The 15,585-nt window shown below is 35.4% G+C and overlaps 2 protein-coding genes across 2 annotated transcripts; one reads left to right on the top strand and one right to left on the bottom strand.

Annotated features, from left to right (window-relative positions):
- The first annotated feature begins 807 nt into the window (after nucleotides 1-807).
- On the top strand, nucleotides 808-3,731 carry LOC21394453 (probable serine/threonine-protein kinase PBL5). Its single transcript, XM_010114015.2, has 5 exons — nucleotides 808-1,092; nucleotides 2,022-2,254; nucleotides 2,436-2,625; nucleotides 2,748-3,139; nucleotides 3,308-3,731. Exons 1-5 carry the CDS (start codon nucleotides 993-995, stop codon nucleotides 3,587-3,589), a joined length of 1,197 nt encoding a protein of 398 aa, XP_010112317.1. The 5' UTR covers nucleotides 808-992; the 3' UTR covers nucleotides 3,590-3,731.
- Nucleotides 3,732-8,612: 4,881 nt separating this feature from the next.
- On the bottom strand, nucleotides 8,613-11,488 carry LOC21394451. Its single transcript, XM_010114013.2, has 3 exons — nucleotides 10,601-11,488; nucleotides 8,891-9,433; nucleotides 8,613-8,714 (listed from the first exon to the last, which is right to left on the bottom strand). Exons 1-3 carry the CDS (start codon nucleotides 11,486-11,488, stop codon nucleotides 8,613-8,615), a joined length of 1,533 nt encoding a protein of 510 aa, XP_010112315.2.
- Between the last annotated feature and the right edge of the window lie 4,097 nt (nucleotides 11,489-15,585).

Here is a 15,585-nt window from a genome sequence, read left to right as displayed (position 1 = left end):
TTTGTTTCTCACTTTTTTTTTTCTTGTTTTTTTAAGAAGTCGTAGTACATTTCAATTGGGATGAGAAATAGAAGCATGTTCTCTCTGTTTTTTTAATGTATTTTTCATGAAATAAAATGGTTAAAACATAAGAATGAGTAAAGAATCAATTCAAAATTCTTAGATTATTTAGAATAAACTATTAAATTACTCTTACGTCTTATTAAGTTTCAGTTTACAATAATATACACACAATTTTAGTACTTATGTTATCACGGAAAAAGAAAAGATATCAAAATTTCTTCATGAGAACACTATAAAAGAAATTAATATTGTTTCAATTTCTTTCTTATTTATTCACTTAAAAAGTATTTTTGCTTCATATAAAAAATTCTTATTAATTATAAATTATTTTAATTATGTTTCATACAAATAAATATTATTGTTTCTAATTTCACTTTCTAGGAAATAAATACACCATAGATACTTTCTTATTATTCTTTTTCCATTTTCAATGCCTTTTCTTTTCCCATCATATTCTGTTCCAAGTTAGTACTTAAAGCAAATACTTACCCAAAAAAAGTGTCCAATTTCAAATACCTGACCGCTTAAACGACGTGGCGTTTTCCACGATGTGTCTTAAATGCAACCAGACTCTTACAGCTGCTTAAAAAAACGTCAATGCAAAGACAGCCCTCATATTGATGACGTGGCACTTCTTTATTGGTTAGATATGGGAGTTATTGATATACTCGAAATGCAGTGGATACAGCCCCGCAAAATATAAAAAAGCAAAAAAGGCAAAGAAAAATAAAAGCAACTGCTATAGTGTTATTGAAGAACTCTCTCTCTGTCTCTCTCTCTCTCTCTAGTTCTGTGTCTTAGCTTCGCAAAGGTCTCACATTTCCTCTGTTTTTCATGTTCGGTTTCGGAGCTCGTCGTTGTGGCTTTGTTCTTGCTATATAGCTGAGGAAAAACCCAGAGAGAAGAGAAGAGGGCGAAACGACGCCGTCATGGGGTGCTTTCCTTGCGCCGGAAAATCGAGTAAAAGATCAGAGAAGGAGAGTAAAAGCGTCAACCACAATAAAAAGTCAGACGATCAAACGGCGCAAGGTTTGTTCTTCAAGCTTTTTTCTTTGATTAGGTTTCCGAAACGTTTCGAGTAAAAAATGTATTTTGTTGTTTTTTCTCTTTTCGAAATTTCGGATTGTCGTCGGTGATTTTTGGGAGCTCAATCGGGAATGGATTTCCTTCCCCTTTTTTTTTTTTTTTTTCTTTTTCTTTCCTTTTTTTTTTTTCCCGTCGGTGGTGCTCGTGACGTACCTGGGTTTTCTTGTCGTTTTCTCTGCAATTTTGAAGGCTCTTACTTTTCACTTTTCTTTCCGAGCCGTGCTTTCTTCCAATTTGGCTTTTTCTGGGGAATTCCTTTTTTTTTTTCTTTTGTCGAATTTTGTTTTTACTGCTTCTGGGTTTTAACTCAAACTGCTTTGTGTAATTAGTCGTTGTGTCGTTTCATGATTTATCAAACTATTTTTCTGTTCTTTTCTTTTCTTTTTTCCTTAATCATTTCCTGTGCTTTTTTTATCTCTACTTTCTGTTAGAATGAAAAAGGCAAGAATTTGCTCTTCGGTTGTAAATGGGCTTTAAATAAGTAGTTTCAATTTTCGATCTTTGTTTATTTATTTATTTATTTCCTTTTAGTTTAGTACCCATTGAGTTGCTAAATTTACTGCTTTTGTTTGTTTGATTTCTCTCAAGTACTAATTCGTTTTTGTTTGTATGCATGGTTAGCAAGGTCCAGTCCATAGTCCCAGTTCCTTCTGGTTCTTGGTATTGATTTTATTCTATTTTTTCTATGTTCTTCCAAATTCTAATGTCTTTTCGATTTTCCAAATCCATAATTGAGAGAAACATAATAAAAAATCATCTCATCTGGTCACATCTTACCATCTGCGTAGTTTCATGCGCTTTTCTTTGGCCTAATAACTCCTCTTTTTCTTTCTATCTGATCATTTATTTCGTCTCTGTTTCTATGTGATTAGGTGCTCCGAAAATCAACCCGGATGTGAAGAAGGAGGTGATCTCCAAGGATGACCAGTTATCATTGGACGTGAAGAACTTAAACTTGAAGGATGAAGAGGCCAATCGCCGGCGGGCACAGTCCATTTCCTTAACAGAGCTCCAGACGGCGACCGATAATTTCAGGCCGGATTGCTTTCTGGGAGAGGGAGGATTTGGCAAAGTTTATAAGGGTCGCTTAGAGAGAAGTAATCAGGTTGGTCTTGTTATTCTGATTCAAATGATGGCTTTTTTAGCAGAACATGTTTTTTGGCCTTATGCAACACATTTCTTTCATATGCTATGGATTATGGTGTGCTGATTTGTTTTGGTCAAAATATTGAAGTTTTTTGTTTTTTGTTTTTTGTTTTTTTTCTCCTTTTCTGGTTTTGGTGTAGGAAGTGGCTATCAAGCGACTTGACCGAAATGGACAGCAAGGGGTTAGGGAATTTGTTGTTGAAGTACTGACGCTTAGTCTTGCTGAACACCCTAATCTCGTTAAATTAATTGGCTTTTGTGCTGAGAAGGATCAGAGGATGTTGGTTTATGAATACATGCCGTTAGGATCTTTGGAAAACCATTTGTTCGGTATACAACTTCATCGAATCGAGATCTCATTGTCTGTTATTCTTATTCTGTTATAGTTGCAGGTTAAAATTCAAATCTCAAAACTTTATCATTCATAATAATCCTTAGATTATCTCTTGCAGATCTTCCGCCTGGTAGGAGAGCACTTGATTGGAATACAAGAATGAGGATAGCAACAGGGGCAGCGAGAGGGTTGGAGTATTTGCATGATAAAATGACCCCTCCTGTCATATACCGCGACCTGAAGTGCGCAAACATTTTGCTCGGCGAGGGGTATCACCCGAAGCTATCTGACTTTGGCTTGGCGAAAGTAGGACCAAGTGGGGATCAGACTCATGTTTCCACAAGGGTTATGGGAACATATGGATACTGTGCGCCAGATTATGCAATGACAGGTCAACTTACATTCAAATCCGATGTATATAGCTTCGGGGTCGTTCTTTTGGAGCTCATCTCAGGCAGGAAAGCCATCGATGAGACAAGAGGCCCCAAGGAGCAAAACTTGGTTGCGTGGGTAAGATAATGATCCCAATCTCCATTCTCATACTGACATATATAGAATTAGTGCCTCTTTGAATTAGCCCTTTTCTTGGCTCCATTAGTTCTGTTACATCATTTTATTTGAGTGCCTGCTATCCTTTTCGGGCTTATGAACATTGAATGTTTGTTGAATTCATTGCAGGCGCGGCCTTTGTTCAAAGACCGGAGGAAATTTCCGCAGATGGCCGATCCATTGATGCGAGGTCAATATCCTGTAAGGGGGTTGTATCAATGTCTTGCTATTGCGGCAATGTGTGTTCAGGAGCAGCCTAACATGCGACCCGCTATATCTGACGTGGTTACAGCTTTGAATTACCTTGCTTCCCAGAAATATGACCCCCAAACCCATCCAGGCCAAAGCTCCAGAAGGGAAGGGGATGATGATGGGAGGCAAACTGGTAGCAATGGGACAGAGAGACAATGAAGATAAAGGACATTATTATATAGAATAATAAAACAGTCAATACCCTTTTGCGGTCATATATGAAGTGAGTGCCTAGTTATCAATTTTTGAATTATACGGAAGATAATAGGTGCTATTGCTTTTTTTTTTTTTTTTTTTTTTTTTTTTTTTTTTTTTTTTTCACATATAAGAATTTCTCCCCCGCTTTTTGTTTTTTTTTCCCCCTCCACTGTACATGTGAGCTGGAGTTCTTGTATGTAAGATGCATCTTTTTAGGAACCTCATTTTCCCATTATTTGGCCTTCATTTTCATAATAATAACTTCATTCTATTGATCAAGTTATGGTCTTCATTCCCTTGATGTACACATGGCTCTCTCTCTCCCTCGCTCTGTCTCATTTTGGCTGAATTGAGACGTCATTCACAGTAGGCAAAGCCAAAACAAAAAGACAAGGTTGAGCCATTTAATTAGCAAAGAAAGCCAAACAAAGACAAAGCAGCAGTCCATTTTGCCAACGTTTGAGCCATAAACCAACAAAACCAATAATGTTGAGAAGCTACAAAACTGATTTTTAAGATTGGCAAATGAAAGTTTTTTCTCCGACACAAATGGCCAAGAATTCTGGATCCGCATGTCATCCCACTACTGTCTCACTGTGTGACTATGAGTAAAATTTAGCTTGACCACAGAAAAAGTGAAAAAAAAAAAAAAAAAAAAAATTGTTCCATTTGGTGACGAAGGCTTGAGTGGAGTATGTTATGCCAGCTCAAAATTGAACTGGGCCCATCAAATTAAATCCAACATTACAGTAGTTTGTCTTCATGGTTCATACCAAAACCCAAAGCCTATGGTTTTTCAATTGGGTGGGAGTAATAAAGGTCATTGTGTGGGGGCTGGCTGCCTATGATACATTTGTACAAAGAAATAGTTACATGTGTCAGACAGACAGAGAGAAATAAAGGACTAAAAAAAGAAAAGAAAAGAAAAAGATGCCAATGGGGAATCTGCTTTTTTCTGATGATGGATGAGTTTCACCTAGCCCATGAATTTGACCTTTTTCTCGTGGCCAATATCACCATGGTATGTGCTACACAGTACTTCTGTAGCAATGGCCGTCTCTAATATTGCATTTACTGCACTCGTCAAAATGATATGACAGCATTATAACGGGAAGTATTGTGTAATTAATCTGCTTAAAAAAAAAAAAAAAAAAAAAAAAAAAAAAACTGATCTTATCATCAAAATTGTCTTTATGTGAGCACGAAGATTGATTTTTTGTGTTAATTGAGATGAAATATTGAACATGAAAATAGGATCTTGTGCCAAGTAGGTTTAAATAAATTGGAAGTACGTTGAATCTGAAAAGTCTCCTGTTAGGATAACTATGTTGAGTTAACTGGGTGTTGTAAAAAACTTGTTTGTTTCGGGATTTTTTTTTTTTTTTTTTTACTTACTTGATGGACCAGGAACAACCATAAAAAAACCTAACCACACAACTAAGGGCTTGTTCTTTTAGAGTTTAACTTGAGTATAATTCTTAAGTTGAATTTGAGTTATAACTTGAGTTTATACTTGTAACTTGAGTTTGTGTTTGGTTGTGTACATTTGAGTTATGGTTTGAGATAAGAATCTTTTTGAGTTTGTGTTTGAGTGAGTCAAAACTTGAATTTGTATTTAGATAGTATTTTAATAAAAAACTCAATGCTAATAAAAAATTTTAATAGGGTATATGGGTCGGGTTTTATTCGTCTTTTCGTTGTCAACATATAGAAAAAAAATAATCTCAATCAGAATTAAAACAAAAAAGTTATAGCATTTTTAAGAATAGAAAAAATACTGTTCATTAATTTGAGTTCGAGTTTCTGAACTCGAGTTGAAGGGGAAACTTGAACTCGAGTTTTAGTCCTAAACTCGAGTTTGAACTCGAGTTTAAACTCGAGTTTAAACTTAAAAGAACATGAACTCGAATAAAGTTGTAACTCGAGTTGCTTTTTTTTGAGTTTTTCACTCAAAAGAATAAGCCCCAAACTTCTTGTCAAAGAGGATAGTGGATAGATTCGATTTTGGTGATGCTCAATGTATATTTATATTTAACCTTCTATTGTGTTAATTTACCAATCATCACAAAAGTTTAAGAGATAAGTTAATAATAATTGTATACTTACACTCTTACACAACGTGTGGGCTGAACAATAAACAATCGTCACATGGATATTTAAGCTTGAAAGAAGAAACAAAAAATTGTTACATTTAGCAGTTTGACTCAAAAGAATAGGGTTCGGTTTCTCGTACAATACAATACAATGCTGAGTGTTTTTTTTATGGCTTACGCTACAAGTTATGTTTCCAATTCCAATACAACATGATCTATGAAACATAACATAAATATTTGTATCCACATTAATCCAGTATTTCCCAATACTATACTCTCTATATATATTAAAAAAAAACCCCCTTCTTATAAGTCATAATCAATATATATTATTTTGAATGCGTCATAATCAATCATTTGCATAATCAGTTTCACAAAAAAAAAAAAAAAGTTTGCATAAATTCAGACAATTTATAAGCCATTGGAGTCACGTGGACAGCACGTGCGGAATAGCCCTCCCGCACAAAGCCGTTAGTAAATCCTAACTAACCAAGAACTCATGTCATAACAGACTTTCAGTAACACTCCCCCGCTCAACTCAACCCAACTTCTCTGTCTTCAACATCACACCTTCCCACCACCCTCTTCTCTCTCTCTCTCTCTCTCTCTCTCTCTCTCTCTCTCTCTCTCTAGTTGTGTGCCATTAGCAACCCACATAAATTTTTGGCGCGAATTGCCTCCTGCGGGGGACTACGTCATGAGGAAGCCACCGGAGATACAGAAGATGGTGCGCTCCAATAGCTGTGACGGGCTTCCGGTGTACTTCCGGCGTTACGGCATCAGAAAGAGGGAGATCTGGCGGTCGCACTCGCGGCTGGCATTTCCCTTTGTTTTCCTGCTCTGCCTCTTCACTCTCTGGTGGTCATATTTTCCAGGTAAGACAATATGGATATATCCCTAAATATTTCCCTTCCCAAAATCTTTATTCCTCGACGCACATTTTAAATTTCTTGGTGGTAATTGGCCTAGTTCTTTCTTGCTTTTCCTGTCGTTTCAATTTCATTTCTTGTCGTTTCACATTCTTGAGATTATTGTCGTCAACTCTATTTTATAATTTGGTATGTATGTATGGAAATTTAAGATGTGGTTGAACCAACTTCCAATTTTGATATTTGTACTACGAGGATTATTTGTCTCTTATGTTTCTTCCCTTCTCTGAACTTTATTTTCTTCTCTTAAATTTAAGGATTTCTGATTTAGATTGATATTTGCATTTTAAGAGGTGTTTACTAATTTCTCAAGTCTCAAAAGAAGAAAAAAAAAAAAAAAAACAACAATTTGATATATCTATTAGGTTTCTTTGTACTATATAAAAAGAGCATGTGGATAAGGAAACTTTAAAAAAAAAAAAAAAAAAAGAAACTTGTTAGCGACTTGTTTTTGGTTCTTAATTTTGTAATTGAAAATTTATATGTTTACACAAATTTCAGTTATTCTGGAGATGAAGCAAGGCGTAGTTGTAGCTATAAATCAAATCGACAGTTCGCCTTTCAATAGTACTCACATGGAAATTGATGTTGTCAGAGTAGCTACAATATCCCCAGTCACCACAGTTGATACTCAGAATTTCACAGGCAAAAATATAACTCATCAAGAGAAATCATCCTCAGAACGGCCGGCCAAGAAGTCGGTCAACGACACCGGTCCCGTGGTTGTCCTCTCTGTCTTTTCGTCTTCTGGTGGCTCTGTTTTACTGGTAAGATAAATATGAATTTTCTTTCACGAAATCTTGATTCATATACGAACATTTTAGGCCCTTGGTCTTATTCTCTCTTTTTTTTTGGGTGGTAATTCGCCCGTTTCTGTTTGTTCTTTCCTGATATAATTTTATGTCACGTACTTTGGCTTTTGAATTGATGCACATTCTTGAGATTATTGTCATCAAATGTGTTTTATAATTTGGTAAGTATGCATATTTAAGATGAGCTTGAACCAACTTATTTCAATTTTGATATACAAGTACTATGAGATTTTATTTTTATTTATTTTTTTCTCTTAAGCCTTCCCTTCTCTGACCTTTATTTGCTTCTCTAAATTGATAGTTCTCTAATTTACTTGCTGTTAGATTGAAATTTGCATTTGAAGTGGTGCTTAGTAATTTCTCAAGTCTCGAAGAAAAAGAAGAAAAAGAAAAATCAATAACTTAGATATTTCTATTAGGTTTCTTTGTACTATAAATTATAAAAGGGGCGTATGATATGGATAAGGGGACTTGAAAAAAGGAAAAAAAAAATTAAAGAAATAGATATTAATTAGTGACTTCTTTTTGGTCTTTAATTTCCTGATTGAAATTTGTATATCTTTACACAAATATCAGTTACCGTGGAGATGAAGCAAGGAGGAGTTGTAGCTATAACTCGAATCGACCATGAAAATTTGCCTTTCAACGATACTCATCTGGAAATTGCTGTTCTCAAAGAAGCTACATTCCCCCCAGTCACCTCAGTTGATCCTCAGAATTTCACAGGCAAGAATGCAACTCACCAGGACAAACCGCCGAGTCGAAAAGAATCATCATCAACCATCAGTTGCGCCATAAGATGATCAATGTAGGTTTCTCAGAGAATTTTTGTTTCTTTCAACATCCTTTTTAGACTTCTAGAGATTGAGACAGATACATAAACAAGAATCGGTAGAAGATATAGTATACTTGTTTTTCAAACTTTATACACAGATGGATACAGCAAATTACAGCATATTAGTAATGGTTTACTTCTTCTTTGACTTCTTCTTCTTTGACTTCTTTTTTTTTTTTTTTTGTTGAATTCCACTTGTTATACCTTTTGCAATATTGAGTTTTTATTCCTGTATGTCTTAAGAGATAAAATCATACAAAACACACGTCGCAAGAGAAAAAAATAGTCCTATATTTTGCGCTATTTGTGCTGCTGCTACAATTCAATAATCTCACCTCCCCTGCAACTGCCCACCCACAAGTACATTGTTGACTTCTTATGTGATGGCAGAACTCTACAACAATCCCTCCTAGGTGACTGCACAAAAAGAAGATCACAAGTGTTTTAATTAGTATAATTGTTTCAATTTTGATTAAGAAAAAACTATACATATTTCAAGAATACATTAGTATGATACAAATATTATGCCAGTACTTCTTAATATGTGACAGTAAACTGGGAATTCCTTTTTTTCCAAACACCTTATGAATTACCTTTTGCCAACGAAGAGGGTCAGGCCTTTTCAAAACCACAATGGAATCAATCTTGTCCGGCGATTCCATCTTCCACCGGCAGTAAGGGTGACGAGATCTGTCCCGAGCATAAACCCCGACTACTTGTCTCTTCGATCGATCATATCGAACGTTGTTCATGTAGAAAACAAAGGGTTTCTGACAAGGATGCTTGGTGACAGGCCTAGTGTTGAAGGCATAAGCAGTGTAGTCGGCTCTGGGGTACCAATTGAGGAAAGTTCTTGTGGGCGTCTCTAGCTCTCTTGGAGAAAGCACTCCCCTTAGGATTTGAACCGCGTAGCCCCACGAAACGGAGATGGACCAGGACCGGCGCTTGTCATAGCAGATGGATTGCTGCATTATGCTGGCTGAGTCGTGCTTGACGGATTGGAATAGGCGTTGCAGGGCTTTTACTCTTGTGGTGCGTGGGAATAATGGTTCCACCACGTCAATGTGGTGAAGTGATAACAATGGAGTCACGGGATGGGCTCCTAGAAGCCCTAATAGGTCTCCGTAGACATCATACTGCACAGTGACGAAGCCAGAAATTTATATGATCGAAAAGGCTAATGACTACTACACAAATTTAAAGGGGTAAAAAATTATATTTTTAATTGTTCAGAGGGGGCTTTGTACAATTGTTTTTAGAGATATTCTTATATAAATATAGGTAAAAAAGGAAAACAAAACAAAAAAAAAAAATTGAGGGGGGTCTTGAGCCCCCTAGTCCTTAATTAGCTACGTCCCTAATATTGCATGTTTTATTGCCACAAGAAAACAAAAAAGAATTAGTTAGGCATTTTCCCGGTTCATTTTACACTTTGAATCACATGAATTCAACCTTTTCAGGGCACGTTTGTTTCATGTGTTTAAACCCATAGTTTTGATTTCGCTGCAATGTTATCATTTCACAAAAAAATTAAAATTGCTAGAATCAAGAATTACTAGTTTGAACGCGTAAACTAAATAGGCCCTTAGTACAATGTTTTCTTTCACAAAAATTTGAATTTTAGTTCAAGTTTTTCACTCTAATCCTTAAAAAGATTGGAGCCTTAATTTGTCATGTACTATTGCAGCAAGTGAAGGTAAAATGACTGAACAAATTACATGATAAGCAATGGAGTTAAAGAGCTTAAATTTGAAATTGTTACAATCTTTTAAGCACTACAAATTTGGAAATATATGGTAATGTTGATATGCTGCCACATTTATGGTACTACTATAATACTATTCAATGTTATAAACACATTTTGCTATACCAAGTATTGTGTGAGGCAAATGTTGATATTTAACGTGAAAAATAATATACTTAATTAATAGATGTCACCTCTTTCACAAAAAGATGATCTTACAATAACCAATTCCCAAATATTTTAATTCCACTCTCTTACTAAATATGAAGAGCACTGTAAATACCAGTACCAAATACGGATTCCTTATTATATTGTAAATACAAAATTTTGCAGTCTAAGTAATAAATTCATAACCTACATACTATACATTCTAAATGACGATGCGTTAGTAGTTACTCATGATTGCAGATTCAATCTTCCCTTATGTATTTAAAAAAAGAAAAAGAAAATTGCTGACTTGATTTTTAAATTAATCACAGATTCACATATCAAAACTCTTAGATGTTGTTTCTCATTTTTCAAGAGCTTAGATAATTTAGGTCTACTAATAATTAATTACCTGATGAAATCCAGCTTCCTTAGTAAGAGGAACTCCGAGCTCGGCCATGCAAGCCTGCATGCGATCATCACTCCCATACAACCCCGGATACCTCTGAATGCACCTGTCCTGCATCTTCTCCAGCTCCTTCGCCAGCGGATAACTTATCGCGAACCCGCCGCCACCGTAAGCCATCCCGTACGAGAAGTATATGTTCTGAACATGGCTCTCCGACGAGCTCCCAACATAATAAAACTGGTTATGATCATACTTTGACAAAACCCTAACCAAGTTATCAACTACAAAAACTGTGTCGTCGTCGCCCATGACAAACCACCTCACGTCCTTCATTCCCAGCCTCAGCGTCTCCGACACCACCCTCGATATCCTCAGCGCCGATCTCCGCCCCTGCCGGTTCGTGTACTTGAATTTCGATGTGTCGCCGGAGATCCTAATCTCCGGAAGCCCCTCGTCTCTTCTGATCCTCACCTTTTTATCCAGCCACACCACTCCTCTAGTCTCTCCCGCCCTCCACCACGCCTTGATGTACTCTCTCCTCTTGTCCCACAGGTTCGACGATGCCGCTATGCCGAAAACGATGTGTTTGAGCTTGGTATCAGAGCCAGACTGCTCGCCATGCACCATTACTAGTTTTCGATCTTCATTTTCGGTATAATCTTCGGGAATATTGTAGTCTTGCGATGAAGAAGATGAGGAAGAAGAGTTTGTTTGGAGGTGTTGGAGGGGGGCGAGGAGAGTGGTGGCGGGGGGACAGGAATCGCGGGAGAGGAAGAGGAGGTTGGAGGAGTAGAGAATGTAGAGGACGCAAATGGCGAGGATGAAGCAGGTGAGGGTGCAGCGGAAGCCGACGACGTTGGTGTTGTGCGGCGGGGAAGGGCGGGAGCCCATCATGATGGCTGCGGTGGTGGTGGTCGGTCAGTTGGAGTTGGAGGAGGGTAATGTCGTTGGTGGCTTTTTGTTGTCGTTGGCGCTTATGCCTCCTCCCATGTTGTTTTGGTCATGTGGTTTGATCAGTTCCAACTTCGACCAAGTGTGTTGTGGTGGTGGAAAATGGAGGATGGGTAATTTTGAGAGTTATTCGGATCCTAGAGTGAGTGAGAGAGAAAGGAAATGCTTTTTTTTTTTTTTTTTTTTTTGGTCTTTGAGGGGGCTTTTGTTATTCAAATTTGCTTGAGGAAAGTTTGTTGTGAATATTACGAAGTTTAATGCGAGTAAGATGGAAGCAATTTGTTGGAAAAAGCTATGGTATATTCTATTTATTTGTTTTTTTAGGAATTCTATTTATTTATTTTAGATGCAGTATAATGCATAGGCAATTGGATTACCGCAATGTAGGATAACAAATAAAAATTTAAATAGTTGAATTCTTTTTCCAATTAAAAACTTGCAAAACTTAGTTTCAAAGTTTGAGATCGTTTCTTCATCATCTGGTGAGTGAAAATTGAACTATATAGTTATACATCCAAAACTTGAGAATATAACATGATTTTCACCCTAGTAGTTGGAGACATACGTACGGAATATGATGTGTAAGTTGTAACATATTTACGTACAGTTCCACCATGCTCAAATTACATATAATTCCAGTATGGGCGGTATAGGACAAAATAATAGAGTTCCAATAGACAAAAAAAAAAAAAAAAAAAAACAAACAAACAAACATAAGCTAATAATATATTTGGAGATTTAATTGAAGTAGAAAGAATTATATTATTATTTGATTCATTAGTACTTCATTAATACAAATCAAACGTGACATCTAGCACTAGGATGAGAAAATGACTGATTGGCGATTGCATTATGAAAACAAGAAATAGACTTGAAAAAAGAAAAAATCAAACGCTTGGGCCCTTTTGGTTTTAATGGTGGATTGGTAATGAAAGTCAAACTATTTTTTTATAAGGTGAAAGTAAGGACTGACATTTTCTTTTGATCTTCTTTACATAACATGACCCCCACTAGATTACATTCTTGACTTTGTAATATAACACATCAATATATACGAAATGGAAACACTTCTAAGTTCTAGCTTTCTTTTTCTTAGACGTGTGAAATAACATGGCCTTTGATTATCAATATTCTCAATGGTGGAAAAGGCTAATTAACCACAAAAGTGACGCAACACTCACAACAACCACGACACACACCACAAAAGAGAAAATTATAAAATTTACACTTAAAAATGCATGGATTTGAGTTTTGACCCCTCATTCTTGATTAATATCTTTTTACTAATATAATTATTTGACTCAAAATATTATTAATAAAAAATAAAAAATAAAAAATCTAAATCGCGCGCCGTTCACTTCGCTGATTCGAGTTTGTAATTCGAGTTAAGATGTGATTTTGTGTGAGAGCTTTTTACTGTAGCAAAAAAGTTAGATGTGACTGTTTCTGAGAGCTTTTTACTATAGTAAAACTCAAATTCTAAACTCGAATCGGTGAAATGAACGGGACCCATATTTATCTTATTTCCACTTACCAAAGACGTATGTGGAGCAGGGCGAACCCAAATGCGAACTCGGTGGCATTTAGACCAAACTGGGCAAGCATACCATTGATTACATGGACAGGCATTTCAGGCCCAAAATAAAGATAGAGAAATCTCGAGAATCATATCCCTCTTCTATGTGAAGACTCAGATAAGCCCAGATATGTACATCTTATTATATGTCAGCTAAGGATGAAAACGAAGACGAGTGCATGATTCCCCATCATCCCATGCTTTTCATGTCTATTGGTAACGCAAAGTGAGTGGGGACCACCTTTTTTATTTATTTATTTTTAATATTAACATCGATCCACCGGAGTTGGGAGTGGGACCGACCAGGAAAGGGGAGTTCTTAGCCAACAGGGTGTGTGTGATGTGACTGCCGCCAACAGCCGTGAACCGATAAGATTATTACCAAAAGTGTTTTCACGTGGCTCCGGGACCTACCACATGTGGGGCTACCCCCAAATCCTCACTCCTTTCTATTTCAACCTTGATTTCAAGTTTAAACAAAAAGAAGATGTAAACCCATTTGGTTAATGGATTAGAATGATGAGATTAGAATTATTTTTGATTTACATGTGTTTTTTATGAAAAAAAATACTGTAACGAACCATGAATCATGATTCGACTTTGGTTTTTAGGAAACGTTTGGTTCATGGATTATAATCATAAGATTAAAACCATTTTCGATTTACGTGTATTTTTTATAAGAAAAAATACTGTAGCGAACTATGAACCATGATTCAAATCGGGGTACGAATCCCTTTACCAAACGTCACAAACTTTTCTTTTTCAGTTTTTAATCAAGTGAGTTTTAATGGGGAAAGCCTATATGAGATCTTCATTGAGAGTGATTATAAGAAAAAATACTGTAGCGAACTATGAACCATGATTCAAATCGGGGCACGAATCCCTTTACCAAACGTCACAAACTTTTCTTTTTCAGTTTTTAATCAAGTGAGTTTTAATGGTGAAAGCCTATATGAGATCTTCATTGAGAGTGAGAGAGAGAGAGAAGTGATAATAAGAACTAATCTTCTGATATATTTAGCTAATTAATTAGTACTTATAGGTTTCATACGATTATTCGGGAGCTTATTATACATTATTAACTCTTTTGTCCCTAAGAAAAGTGAAGTGTTATGTATCCCTACCATTGAGGGATTCAACCTTTGTGTTTCCCTTAGTGCGGTTTATGTTCACGTCCTTCTAATTATATTTCGTCGTGTTAATTAAAAATATATATCAATTAAAATATCACATCCCGTCAATTAAAAAATCATGTTAAATTAAATATGTTAATTGATTTGACATAATATTATTAGGAGTATATACTAATTAGAAGATTTGAAAAAGGTGAGCCAAAACCTACAATTGAGATTAAGTCTAACGTGTTAGGTTTAATTTGGTCAAATAAAATTTGGTCACGTCCATTAATTCACCATCTTTTTAGGGATAAGTTTTATTTCATTTTCTTTTTTCAACATGTTATATAAGGTACAGGTTCTCTTTCCTTCCCCACACTAAATTTGTTCTCATTGTCCCAATCTATTAACGCTCGTTGGACCGTGGGTAGGGTTGGCACCTATTTCTCATTCCTAAAACTCCCCTACTAATTAGCAACCAATAATAAACATTTCATTACCAATAATAATTCCCTTCTTTGGAAGTTAGAGCAAAAAAAAAAAAAAAAAAAAAAAAAAAAAAAAAAGATCATGTAATAATTTGTGGTCAATTATTATCTATCTTCCAAAACAAAGCCGAAGTTTGAAACGTGGTCGCTTCCTACGTGTTTCCCAAAACGACCAACGCTTCTTTCCAACTCTCAAGATATATATGTACAACTATTTAAGGGTGTTCACGGATCGGATTACACGGATTAGAGATCAATCTGTAATTTAATTCATTATTGTGGATTAAAAAAATTTCAATCCGTTACTAAACTGTAAGACTCTTAATCCAATAAATCTAATCCAAAAACAACGGATTTTACGGATTGAATTATACGGATTTAAATATTGACTCTTATAGCGTGTCTCTTTTCAATATTCTCATAAAATTAATAACAAAATTAAACACAAACATGATAACATTAAAATAGTTTCACAAAATTTAATTCTTTGACAACACATAATCAAACATAAAATTTTAAGTCTTTGACAATTAATTAAAATCTAAGATTCAGACCAATTGTAGGAAACAAACATCAATAAGTAAATTTTCTATATATGTTACTTATATGTAATAATATATAAAAAAATATATGTAACATATATATTTCAGATTGATGGATTATGTGGATTGAAAAATTCTTATTTTGCAATTCAATCCTTAACTTTGGATTGGAAAAATCTCAATCTGTTATCAATTTAAAATTTTTTCAATCTTGCAATTCAATCCTTAACTTTGGATTGGAAAAATCTCAATCTGTTATCAATTTAAAATTTTTTCAATCCAATTCAAATTGTTAGATTAGATTGAATTATATGCA

This window comes from Morus notabilis, unplaced genomic scaffold, assembly GCF_000414095.1.
Source record: "Morus notabilis unplaced genomic scaffold, ASM41409v2 Scaffold160, whole genome shotgun sequence".
NCBI classification, from domain to species: Eukaryota; Viridiplantae; Streptophyta; class Magnoliopsida; order Rosales; family Moraceae; genus Morus; species Morus notabilis.
The sequence above is the reverse complement of the archived record's forward strand: the minus strand, read 5'-3'. Positions and strand labels throughout refer to the sequence as shown.

Coding starts and splice junctions, on each gene's coding strand:
- LOC21394453 (XM_010114015.2), top strand. CDS start 993: ATGGGGTGCTTTCCTTGCGCCGGAAAATCGAGTAAAAGATCAGAGAAG. Junction 2,255..2,435: donor GCTTAGAGAGAAGTAATCAG/GTTGGTCTTGTT, acceptor GTTTTGGTGTAG/GAAGTGGCTATCAAGCGACT. Junction 2,626..2,747: donor TTTGGAAAACCATTTGTTCG/GTATACAACTTC, acceptor TATCTCTTGCAG/ATCTTCCGCCTGGTAGGAGA.
- LOC21394451 (XM_010114013.2), bottom strand. CDS start 11,488: ATGGGCTCCCGCCCTTCCCCGCCGCACAACACCAACGTCGTCGGCTTC. Junction 9,434..10,600: donor AGGAAGCTGGATTTCATCAG/GTAATTAATTAT, acceptor GTCACTGTGCAG/TATGATGTCTACGGAGACCT. Junction 8,715..8,890: donor ACCCTCTTCGTTGGCAAAAG/GTAATTCATAAG, acceptor CTTTTTGTGCAG/TCACCTAGGAGGGATTGTTG.